Source organism: Limulus polyphemus, unplaced genomic scaffold, assembly GCF_000517525.1.
Source record: "Limulus polyphemus unplaced genomic scaffold, Limulus_polyphemus-2.1.2 Scaffold236, whole genome shotgun sequence".
NCBI classification, from domain to species: Eukaryota; Metazoa; Arthropoda; class Merostomata; order Xiphosura; family Limulidae; genus Limulus; species Limulus polyphemus.
Genome location: NW_013665846.1, coordinates 778,385 through 791,270, shown reverse-complemented (window position 1 = coordinate 791,270; position 12,886 = coordinate 778,385). Strand labels below are relative to the sequence as shown.

The following is a 12,886-nucleotide window of genomic DNA, read 5'->3' as shown; positions in this document are numbered from 1 at the left end:
AAGTGCCTTTCTTATCCTTGAGTGGAACAACACATGTATATTTACAAAACACATCGATACACGTGAGTAAATACTTAAACTGATTGTTATATTGACTTAGACTAGAGAGATCCACCAAATCAGCCTGCTATTGTTCATCGATCCCTAAAACAATAACTCTGTTTCTCGAAAGCTTATATTTTACTGGTTTGTGTAAAGTGTATATATCTTGTGGAATTAACCAGCCTCTAACCTGATTTAGACTTATGGGCTTACCCAGCGCTTTTACAGATCTAAATAAAGACTGTACTCAGCCAAAATTAATAGGATGTGAAGGGTTATAATAGATAGATTGAAGGGTTTTATTATAGATACTATTTTCTACGCCGTCTACTGTTATTTAACTTTTTATCATCAAATTTGTCTCTAACAGTAGTAATAATTTGACCTTTACAAGAGACAATGTTAATTCTTAGATATTACTAAGCTTAAAAGACTGACAACAACCCATGACGACAGTCAATACAAAAATGAATGAATAATATAATAATACTTTATTAAAAATGATCCCATTTAGATAGAGTACGTTTAGATCTTTTATCACGTGTATCATGTTTCATATACTCCCATCTATTTACATTTCCAACAACTTCTTGGGGAATATTCATATTAGATAATAGTTCAACAATTCTTTCCATTCTGTAGAGTTAAGATTATTTCGTTTTCGTAGCACGTCGTTGATTAAGTCGATTATGTTACTCTTTGGGACAGATCTTCTACTAATCATTAATTCTCCACGATCATACCACGTTAGATCACTACTGGATTGTATAAGGTTTAGTAGAATTTCAGCTTTCTTTTTTATATTTCTGAGGAACGCTGTCAACGATCTCTAATTTTTTTTTATGATTTGGCGATTCCATTCTAATTTTAACAGGTTCTATGACTTATGAATGAAAGGTCTGATGACGTTGTTGCAGTTGGTTTATCATCTTTGCTTTATCATCTAAAGGTAATTATCATTTTGTATGACTGAATTCATATCGTTATCTGTAGAGTTTAATACTTTATGTACAGGTCTTTCATAAACTTTGAATTGATAACGAGAATGTACCAGTTCTTCAGGAATGAGAACCATTCGTTTTGCCATATTTTTAGATTCCAGCAGCTTTACCAATAGCCCGTCCTGCGAAACCATCAAATAATAAAAGTATTGGTGCTACGAGTAATGCTATAAATTTGCCTTTCTTGATCAGCAAGTTTATTTTCTGTTTAACTGGTGTTTTATTAGCCTACTCTTTAAATAATGATCGCTATCGTCTAAGTTTCTGTTTTTGTATGTTCGTCATGGGAACGTTACCCTTTAAAACGTTTAAAGTACATTCACAAATACCCAAGATAAAGTCGTTTTTAGCTCCGGCAATTATTCCATTAATCTGTTTACTTGTAGCTTTAGATAATGCACCTAGAAACTCTTGATGTTGTTTAATTTTAAGTGTCATGATGAGTAAATGAAAAGAGACTGTGTGTGTGTGTGTATAACATATAAAAACTGTTTATTTATACATCCAATTAGATATAACATCAACTTTCTTCACACTACAGTGATGATAATTGTTAATATGAAATGGACATGACAGAGTATATTTTCCAAGTTGATCAACCTTGGCATGCATCCAAGCAATTCCAGACTGTAACAAGGGATTTTCAGCAGACTTGTCAATATCTCGACTTTCTTTCTCCCCTTTGTATAAATGATTATAAAGTTCTCTCTCAACAGTTTAGCCACACTCCACAGGTAGGGATAGTTGATATTAGCAGATTTCCATGGAATGTTATGAATGTGCTGCGTCACCCAATTACACTGACGACGATCAGCATCTGAAAGATATTTATTCGAAAATGGTTGTTTAAACAAAAACACGCTTATATATATCCAGTGACTAAACAGTTGATTGCAAGTTCTTTAATTACGTGTGGCTTATTCTTCAGATAAAACCCATCTACTTCTACTACAGTTGCCGGCATGTTAATATATGAGTAAATATTCAGTTAAACAATATTTTAACTTACTTTGGTACGTACACTATAACTTTATCTTCAGGAAAAAGTCTGGTTCTCAGATGAATCTGTTCAGGCGTTTGAGGTTTCAAATCGATGAGTAAGTAACCATATGGTTGTCTCGTTGCATCTTGATAAGCTTCTTCAAAATATTTGACACGTGTCAGAAACATTTGTCTTGCTAAAACATTCAACTGAGATTTGTCTCTGACATTTTTGAACAAAATAATATATTGAGAATTAAACTTATATTACGCATTTCTCTACCCTGATGAAATAGATTCTTTAAAGTATAAAACACTGATAAATTAAAATGGTGACTTCAACGTGTAAAAAGTTGAGACACTCGTTTATTTTCTGCACTTTCACTCATAAGATCGTCAATGATAAAAATTATCAGACTGTAAATAATCATGAAATTTTCAGGTAAGCCTTCGACAAATTGAATGCTGGGAACGTTTTGCATTATTTTTATATACAACTGTTGAAATTCACCAAAAACTGTTCAATATTTTCAGGAGTAGGATAAATTACTTCACGATGATAAGTTAAAACTTTACTTACAAACTATGATTTACCACTTCCTGTCGGACCTGACACGAAAAGGGTGTAGTTCCCGTAAACATTAAGGATATTGTAAAGACATAAATAGTGATAATGTGTTATAATTAAATGTTTTCCGTAAATATAAATGTTGCATGTTTAAATAGAACTGTCTTTTTTATTCTAAGCGGACTGAAACACTCTGCTAGTTTTCATAATAATTTATGCTGAGTAATACATTAATAATTTAAACGTTATGCAAAGATCTTTTAAATGTCAGTATTTAAAGTATAATGTACAAATGTATAGTTCATTATTAAATATATTGTGCATTATAATTACGGTCTAATTGAACATACTAAGTGAATATTAATTATTACAAAATTATTATAGTAACAGCTATTAAGTATGTATATGACAAACACTGATTTGTTATCAAAACTTTAATCACTTGGTCCTTGGACTAGCTAGCCAGTTGTTGCAAAATAGACTTGGTCATTCTAATCCTATGAATTTTCTACTAAGCCTGTTAATGGCCTTGAATATGAAACACTTCGGACTGTCATGCTTTATTTCTTCGAACTGGTATGTTTTCGTCAAACTCTGCTCTATTTCTACATTGCAATACAGTAGTTACTTTGCAAATCGCATAGACTTGGTTAACTCAGAACTGACATTTGAATGAGTCACTCTTGATAAACTGTGTATTGGTGACATCAATATCTCCAAAGTGTTGTAGAGGAAAGCTTTACATTTCATCACGTGCTGTCACGATCCTTTCTTACAGACATCAGTTCGTTAGCCTTGTGAAGTTATATTAGAAATGACAGTTAGAAATGTGTATATGTGTTTCGTGATAGTGGCCATTCTGAAAGTTCTGGTATTTTAAATAATAGTAATCAGTATGTCGTTCATTTCTGATATTTAGTTGTAGGGCGATTATTGGTTATGTATGATTTGTGAAACATTAAGTGTCCTAAAGAACATCAAAAGTAAGTTGTGTATTCCATATTTCACAAGTTTGTGTGCGTTTAGAGGTGATCAATGGTTATTTGTTATTTTTATTACAGATAAGTACTGTCACAGTATATTTGTTAAAATCCTACGGTAATAATGGTAATTAAGTATATGTGAAAGTCCGCCTTTGTAAAACATGAGTAAATTATTTTGTTGTATAAAGTAAAATTAGTAAAAGTGTTATTGCATAATAAACGTTGTATTGACAATGTAAATTGTTGTATAAAGTATAAGTTTTAATTATTGTATGATATCACTCTTTCTAGGACGATTTAAACTTACAGACATGTATTGTATGCATCAGAATGAGTAAGATATAGTCTTTTTGGACAGAAAATTTAATTTACTGACAAATTAGCGTTAAGCGCCTTTTTATCACGAATTAATGAATTAATTATAATTGATTTAATGAATTAATGCTAAGCGTTCTTTTAAGGACGAATTAATTAGAAATGAATTAGTTTTAAGCTTCCTTTTCAGGACTTGATTTAATTATAAATGATTTAATGAATTAATTATAAATTATTCAGTTAATTAGTGCTAAACGTCTTTTTTAGGACGAATTAATTAACTAATGAATTAGTCTTAAGCATTCTTTTTTATGACGATTTAATTATAAATGATGTAATTAAATAGTGATTAATTAAATTCTTGTTGAGATATGTATTGTATGAGTCATGGCTGCCTAGAAACATGTTCTCTACTTAGTATAATGATGATTTAATAAATTAACTAATGAATTAGCGTCCTTTTTTATGAAGAGTTAAGTAACTAATGATTTAATCAACTATCGAATTAGTGATTAATTATATATTTGTTGAGCCATGTATTGTATGAGTCATGACTGACTAGAAATAGGCATAATCATCCATTATGGCCTCCTGTCTGGTATCGAACTATAATTTTAGCCCTCCATAAGCTAGTTTGTGTCCTCTGGTGATACTTTGTTGAATTTTGACGTCATGGCGACCTAGCAATACATTTCTAACGACGCGCCATCTGGTGGTAACTCTTGGAACTATGACTTCATCATCTTTGATGACATCACCACTATTCCATTCCCCGAGGCAGCCAATCAGCGTGAGGCGGCATCCTTTGGCCGCGACCGTTCCAGACTTACTACTAATGCCACTTCAATATCGCCTAAGTAACGGACATTCACTTTATTATAACAGGTAAATAAAAAAGTATTGCACTTGAATCCGCCCATTGATTTCCATTGACCTTATAGGGAGGTTACTGGGCCTGATTAGTTTTGTATGTCTAAAACTTCTATGAATGCGATAATGTGGGTGTCTATAAATGTATTATTCTATGAATTTTACTCTAACTTTTGAATTTCGAACTCTGTCCTATTTTCGCTCTAAAATAGACCAGTGACGTTCTGCCGAATCAGAGTATCCATTGATTAATGTACATCGCCAGTAGCAGTCAAGTTTATTTGCTTAGTTTTGTTAAATTTTGCAAAAAAAACTGCTTGAGGACTAACTGCGCTAGTCGTCCCTAATATTGAAGTGTTTGTATTATTTATTATTAACCAAAAAGTTGCATAATAGGCTATCTGTGCTCTGCCCGCCGCAGATTTAGCAACACGATTTTGAGCCTAATAGGCCCTCAGATATACCTCTGAGACTCAGTGGTGAGGGCGAAAACAAGCTCTATAACTTAATATATTCTATTATACAGATCACACAAGAAGCACGACGTTTGTATTCTTAAAAAGAAATGATATAAGTACCTATAAATGATCCAGGATACGTAAGGATTGTTTTCTTAATGGTTAGAACCTTTTCCCACGCGCGGTTTTTGAAATTTGCGTATGGAGCATGTGTGTCCCAATAGTAAATGTTGTTGGGTTACAGGCATCCCGGCAGTTATTTATGAAAACATATTATTTATACATTCTGAGGGAAAGTATTGATTTGTTTGTTTGTTGTTAAGCGAAAAAAGCTATAAAAATGGCTAACTATACTCTGCTCACCCGGTATCGAAACCAGATTTTTAGCATTATAAGCCCTCAGACTTACAATTGAGCCACATTGTGACGAACGTAAAGAAATAGCATTGATATACAACCCTGCCGAAAATACGCTGGGACAAATATAACCCAACCACTCTGAATTGGTTGATTGTGCTTTGAAAAATAAATAAAAACTATATAATAATTAAACTGTTAAAATAAACGGTAAATCTTTTTTCATCATTATTTTTCTAGGGATAGTTATCGCAAGGCTTCATAAAAAAGAGTTATTATCTGTATTATATATCTGTTTTTCATAGAATAGTCCAGTTATCTTTATTTTTCCATCAACAGTGGCAAATGCATTATTATATGTTTTATGTTCATAACAAATATATTTCTATTTCCAGAGTTTTTAGAAAGTTTGAAAAAACTGAATCAAGTACAGTAGAATTAAACTCCCATGTGTTAAAGGATTTACTAACAGGTAAGATTGAAGATCAGGCACTTAAAATACAGAATAGTCGCCAGATACCTTGTACTTAAAAATGATGATTCCAAGACATGTGAACAATTTCAAGTTTGTGAAAGGTGATTAAGATTCATAAAAGCCTAAATCTATATTCATTTGAGCCACACAACACATTCACATATATTTAATTTCAGTAGAAATAATTCTGATTACTTTTGTGACCAATTCGTTTTACACGAGAGATATCTGAGTCAATACCATAACTATTTAGGCTTGCTTTCAGGTATGATATAAATAGCGTTTGAAAGTACTTAAAGTGTTGCACCACCCTGTAACTTATTTACTGACAGATCTCGTAGGCAGCAGCTTGTAGCAAAGTACGGTGGAGATGCTATTGTAAACTATTTCTACAGAAAACATATACTAATAAAAGTCATTATCTTAAAGGGATTGCTTAAATACAAACAGAATTCTACAAGAAAAATGCCAAAATATTTAAATTAATTCTTTGTAACATCTTAAATTGGCCGTTTACACATCTGTATCAGAATAATTGAAACTGAATCACCTCTGAAATAATACTTTCTTATTTAGGATTGGCAATAGGAAAAAGTTATGTTACTATCTCTCTCTCATTTCCCAAGCTTTTTTTTTATGAGGCATATGAAAAATCTGTTTGCTAGTGTGTATGGAGATGGATAAACAACAAGTGGTTTCTGAAAAATAATTGCGTCTCACTGTTTGTTGAGTTGTTAAATATATTAGGTGCACATTAAAACACGTACATTTCTATTTCTACCTATCTTACTTGTCAAACATTAAACGTGATATGTTGAGGGAAACTGCACACTGTCAAGCAACTTGCTTAATATTGTACAATATTGTATATTATAACCGTCGATAATTCTTTACAGAATTTAAAGTAGTCACGTTTGTAATAAAATCAGAACACTGTTCCATGGTTCTAAGTCGACTTGAAAATCTTGTAAGAAACAAGGAATTGGGTCTTGTAAACCAAGATGGCAACCTCGTGGATATTGTTGTTCCTCATCTGTTCTTTGTTAAAATTGCGTCTTTACCTTCTTTACTTTCATTACCAGATAAGATTTTGAAACTTCATATTTCTCGGTTTTAACAAAGTCATTTATGTAATTTATAAAGAGATTATTCTTATATAACATTATATCGAAAGTTTGAAAAATGAAAACACTGTTGATGAATATTTTCGTAAACGTATTGAATGATGTTATCTTGTCTTAAAAAAAGATAACAGTTTCTAGAATGTGTAAAATGTGTTGAGGTAATTAACACGAAGTTAAAGTTTTAAACCATAGGCATTAAATACGGTTATAGACAGTTAGCTCAATGCCAGTACATAATTTAAAACAATACTTGTGAGATAAATTAGTAAAGTTATAGCGACGGGTATGTTGTTCACAAGAAGAAACGTTGGAAATTATTAATTTACGTGAAAGCTATACACATTCGTGAATTCGTTTACAGAATATATATCCATAACATTGTTCAATATACACAACATCGCCATTTATAAAAACTACACACTAATAGTTGAATATTTTACGTTTTTGTTCTCGGTAATTTAATGTTCTGTTTATTCTGTAAGTTTATTTAATGCACCTTAAACTTGTTTTCAATTCATTACAGTCATTGGCTAAAATAATATCTATATTTTTAACCAAAATATTTTGTTGTTAATCATTAAATTTATCCCACTTTAACATGATGTACAATCACCTTCAGACACGATCTAAAGTTTTATTTTTTAAGCTGTAACAATTACTACACAAAACGTTTATTTAACTATTTATTTTTCTTTCCGAAGTAGGCCAGCGATAGGTTGGCGAACTTACACCAGTATAATTCGGGTTTGCTTTCTTGCAATGGATAAAGGCAGAAAGCCCATTTTATAGCTTTTGGTTAATAATAAAAACTTCTATTTTTGTTTTAATTGGTGAATAAATATCATATATTGAATAAAATAAAATGAAATTAATTTTAAAGTGAGGAGAAGGTTTTCTTGTCTTTTTTTCAGAAAACAGAACGAAAGAAGGCACAATTATTTACATCCTATTGGCTTTGCCATTCGTTGTAACTTTCCTGTTGTGCAGCACAATAACCCTGCTGAAGAAGATAAAACGAAGCAAAATAATTGATGTTTATTCCATACCTACCGAGATGAACATAAAACATGCATGATTGGTTTACATGTTAATACACAACATGATGCAGTGTTATGCTTTGTTGAAACTGGCGTGATATATATAAAGTAATTGATAATTATCACTACAATCGTATAAATATTGCACAGTATTTTGTAGTTGTTCAAACGCTGGGCACATTGTTTCATGATAATCATTAACAACAAAACATGGGAATGAGTCAACATCATTTCCTTTAAAAGACGCATTTCGAACCAAATATCGTGCTTAACGATTTCTAGCTTGTAAACTCATATTATGTTTGAATGTTTGATTTGAATTGAAGTGAAAAATTCAAGTATTTATTGACTCAGTTCCTTCGAGTAGTAAATATTATCCTATGTATGATTATTTAATAATAATTACTGTATCCTCAGAGACTGAAATAATAAGGTAAGCGACAAGCTGAAACACGTCCGGAAATGACACACCTTTTATATAAACTCGAATTTTTTTCTAGTCAGTAAACAAGTCAAGGACTTAACCACTGTAATTACTGGAAACATACTTACTGAGAAACGTAGATAAACATGAATTTTATTATTCATAATTTCGAAGTCTTTGAAATCTAATCATTCTAAGTAACTTCATGTAAACTTACTAGTGCATATCAACGAATTATGTTTAAACCTTTATACAACTAAATTATGTGAATGTGATTATCCTACTCGTGAATATAGCTATGAGCAAACCCGTAAATAATTGTCTAAACTACTCTCCAAACAATTGGTTATTTTGGTAACCAGTCACTTATTAAATTTAAATTTTGGCAACTTTAAAAAAATTATCCTTTTGAAACAGGTTAGAGCATAATAATTTGAAACATATTATAAAAATCACTAAACCTATTTTGAAGTTTAATCCTAAAATACTTAAATAATTTAGTTTCATATTATTGTACCGCTCAAAAAAAGAGACTTGATTCTAGGCTATTTCATGTAGGATATGAGCAAGTTATTTGGATATGCGTGTATAGAAATAGATGGATGAAAAATATATAGTTAATTTCTTTTTTGTTTTTAATTTTGCCAGCTTACACATCTATGTAAAATGTGGACTGAACAGGAACAACAATAATAATATAGTATATTCACTAATAATATACATTTAACGATATAGGAAGCAGTTTAAACACATTTAGTAATGTTTAGTAATGTTCATTTCGCATCAGGTTAGAGGCAGTCCTTAATTAATTACTACAATCCTTAAACGGTAGGTGACACTCCATCCCTGGCTAGTTTATTATCAAGAAACCTCACTTCTAAGTGTATTAACACTTCTTGTTTTGAATTTTAAGCCCGCATCCCTACTACATTAGAAAACTATTATAAGATTTTAAGCAGCAATTGGAATTGTGTCCCCAAAGATTGATATGTAATCCCAAAACATAAAAATTCTGTATTATTGCAGTTGCCATGTACGTGTAAGCTCCATAAACTTCTAAATAATTGGAATCACATTACACAGACAAAATGATTTGATCCAAAATTCTGAAAATCTTTCTCAAATGTTGAAAACAGCCTTATGTCTGATTTTATTATCCACTTCAACTTTCCAGTAATCTGATCACACATCTAATATACTGAGCCATGAGCACCTTTCAAATATACACATTTGTTTGTATGTATGTAGTAAAGGAAAGGTGCAATGTAGGTTACCACATTTCTTCCCTCTCTCTCATACCTGCCACTGAAAACAACCAAAAATTGTATGGAGGCTCTATTATCCCACCCATCAAGATACATTCATATTCAACACTGAAACCTTTCCACATTCTCCAATGAAGGCTACATGTTGGACTTCTTTGAATAAATTTAAGCTTTATCTATGTGATTACGTGCGAGTATGGTATATTCTCAATTGGTCATCTGGTCTGTCTCATGAAAAACTATCAAATTCTATGAGACATTCAATGTGTTAACATCTCTGTATTGATTACTGAGTGTTTGCATAATGAAACGTTTGAAACTTGAGTTGTTCTGTAGTTCGTATGTTTGTGATACAGTGGTTGTGCCACTAATTACTCAATCTTTCTGTCACGCATCTGCCTCTATTACGGTGTCAAGGATAATTTTGAGTGGAAACTAAACAGACAAATGTCCATAGCTAAAGAATTTCACTGAATACAACACCTGCACATGAACGGATTACTGTTTGAATTATTTGAGCCAGTATAGCTGTCTGTCCAATAACCACAGTGTGTTTTATGCAATAGTTTTACCGTAGTACAAAACTGAACATCACTTGCACATTTGGTAGTATCACTTCGTCTTATTCAGCATGTACACATTCAGCCTGCTGTACTTTGGACTAATTATGTTGAATGCTGCATGGTTTGCAAAAGAAGTTAATTCATTTATTGTACAATCAAAACATGGCTAACAATTTCTACAGTTTTTCAAACCAGAACAAAACCTTTATCTCTATTCGATGTGTGACACTGATAAGATAAATTTAGACACACTAGTTCATCGCATGTAGTTTGTAATCATTCTACATAATGAAATTTATGCTAAAGGGTTAAGTTGGTAGTTTTATATGGAATTTGATCTCATCTTATAGTGCTCTCTCCTCCAGCTCTAAAGTATGTTGCAACAGTGGGATTCTGAATATGAAATCTTAGGTTGATAGTCTAGCTACTGAGCCACACCCAGTCGATATATCTTTATATGAACCAACGCACACATTTCATACTATTATTCAAACCATCTAACGTATTTCTAAACTAATAGCCAGACAGTAACTAGAGATAGATTCATGCTAGAAACTGAACCTTGCAAAAATATGTTGTTTTTTACGCGTATTGCATGATACATATCCATGTTTCATTAAACCAGCCTCTTTAATCCTTTTTGTGAGCTGACTGCTGTACTCACCCAAACAGGGAACCATATCAAACTCAGACTTTTGTAATACAAAACTAGCTGAAGTAACTGCTACTATACTTCTTTGTTCCGCATCTGCTGTGGTGCCAGTTCATAAATCCAGTAATTTTGTCTTGCAAAATAATATTATAATTCCTGTAGCCAGTGATCAACTAGGTCACGGCTGAAGCAAAAGCTCCTTCTTTGTGCTCTTGGTACCTTTCAGAGCCAAATTTGTGTTAAATATATCATAAGAAATTTCAACAGAGTTTAAGAAGCCCTGATGTCCCGTAAACAACCAAAACAACTACATTGAAGCTGATCCTAAACCTTTAGGATCATCACAGACTATTAAAGCTATTATCTAAAATTATTAATCCCATAATCGATTGCAAGAACATCGTTTAACTTACGCAAAAATGAATAATTTGGAATTCAAAACGCAATAGTAAAAATGTCTTTTATAAAAGACGAAAGTCAGTTTATGAGCTGTAGCAACAAATTCTGCTAATGTTAAACATCTTCTATTTGGATTAAAAAGCTTTGAGTTGTAAACATTGTAGCACAGTTTATTTAGAATATTTGTATTTGGAAATGGAAAATTTCATATATCTACAGAATTTAAATGATTGTTTTATTGAAAATTGTAAACTTAAAAGTTAAATTAATGACACTTATTTCTAAACCAGGTAATTTATTTTATTTATAGTGAAAGAGTTTTGTTTTGTTTTTCAGAACGAGTTCTGGTGAATAAATGTCATTGACAATGCCAAGGAAACTTTGATAATTTATGAAAATAATGGCAATAGTGTACATAAAAGTAACGTGCAAGGATTAGATGTAGTCTGTCTAACTAACGTTTGTGATGAATGAATAATATCCAATAGCAACTTGAAGGCTAAAATTATCACCCAAACATTCCCCTATATTTTCTGAAAGACATGTTGGTCGAATTGTTCAACTACGTTTTTTTTTTTTTTTGTTGAAACGTTTATTGTAAAACAATGAAAATTCAGACAATTTGTAGGTGATTCAGACTTGTAGCAACTTGAAGTGCTTGAATGCAAGGCCAAGCTATAAAGTACTTTTTGCTAATCCTAGATGCTCCAGCTCTGGATGCTATTTATCATATAAGTAAGGGCCAACTAGGTAATTGTAACAAAATCATGGAAGAGTTCCATTGTCAATTTTACGCTGTATAAAATAGAACTCTACACAAGAAAGTGTTCAAGCCTAGATGCAGAAAGCAAATTAAAGATCTGATATCCTATAGTGATTATTCGCCATTTTTATGACAAACTATATATATGTATGGCTGGTACTGACCTCGAGGATATCTTCATAGATAAATTACCTGAATAACTGGAAAGCGTATTTATGTGGCATCATTTATGTGTCAGAGAATTAATGATACTAACGGAAGATGTATCAGAAGCAATAACGTTTAATATAGTGACTTCAAGCAAAACATAGGAACCTAAAAAGCCAGTAGCAGAAGCATGGATAAGTCACTTTCTGACCACTGCTGAATGCTATTATTCTACAATAAAGAAAGAACTGATTGTAATGTTAATCTTCATTAAATATTTCAGACATTATCTACATAGATGAGAGTTCACGATTAAAATGAAACACCTGTCACTGGAGTGTTATGCAAACTTTAAAGAACCAACGAGTACAATAGTTCGTTGGATAAAAGTGCTATATGAGTACACTTTCAACAAACAAGAGCGCCCACTGCAGCTGCATGGAAAAGACATCAAGGAAACAG

The 12,886-nt window shown here is 31.8% G+C and overlaps 1 protein-coding gene across 1 annotated transcript in view; it reads right to left on the bottom strand.

The window, feature by feature from the left end:
- Window positions 1-1,567: 1,567 nt before the first annotated feature.
- Window positions 1,568-12,886, bottom strand: part of LOC111085101 — a 59,369-nt gene continuing 48,050 nt past the window's right edge. The window contains exon 2 of the mRNA XM_022382274.1: window positions 1,568-1,860. Within this exon, the coding sequence (XP_022237982.1) occupies window positions 1,574-1,860 (287 nt within the window). The 3' untranslated portion in view covers window positions 1,568-1,573. The remainder of the gene's footprint in view (window positions 1,861-12,886) is intronic.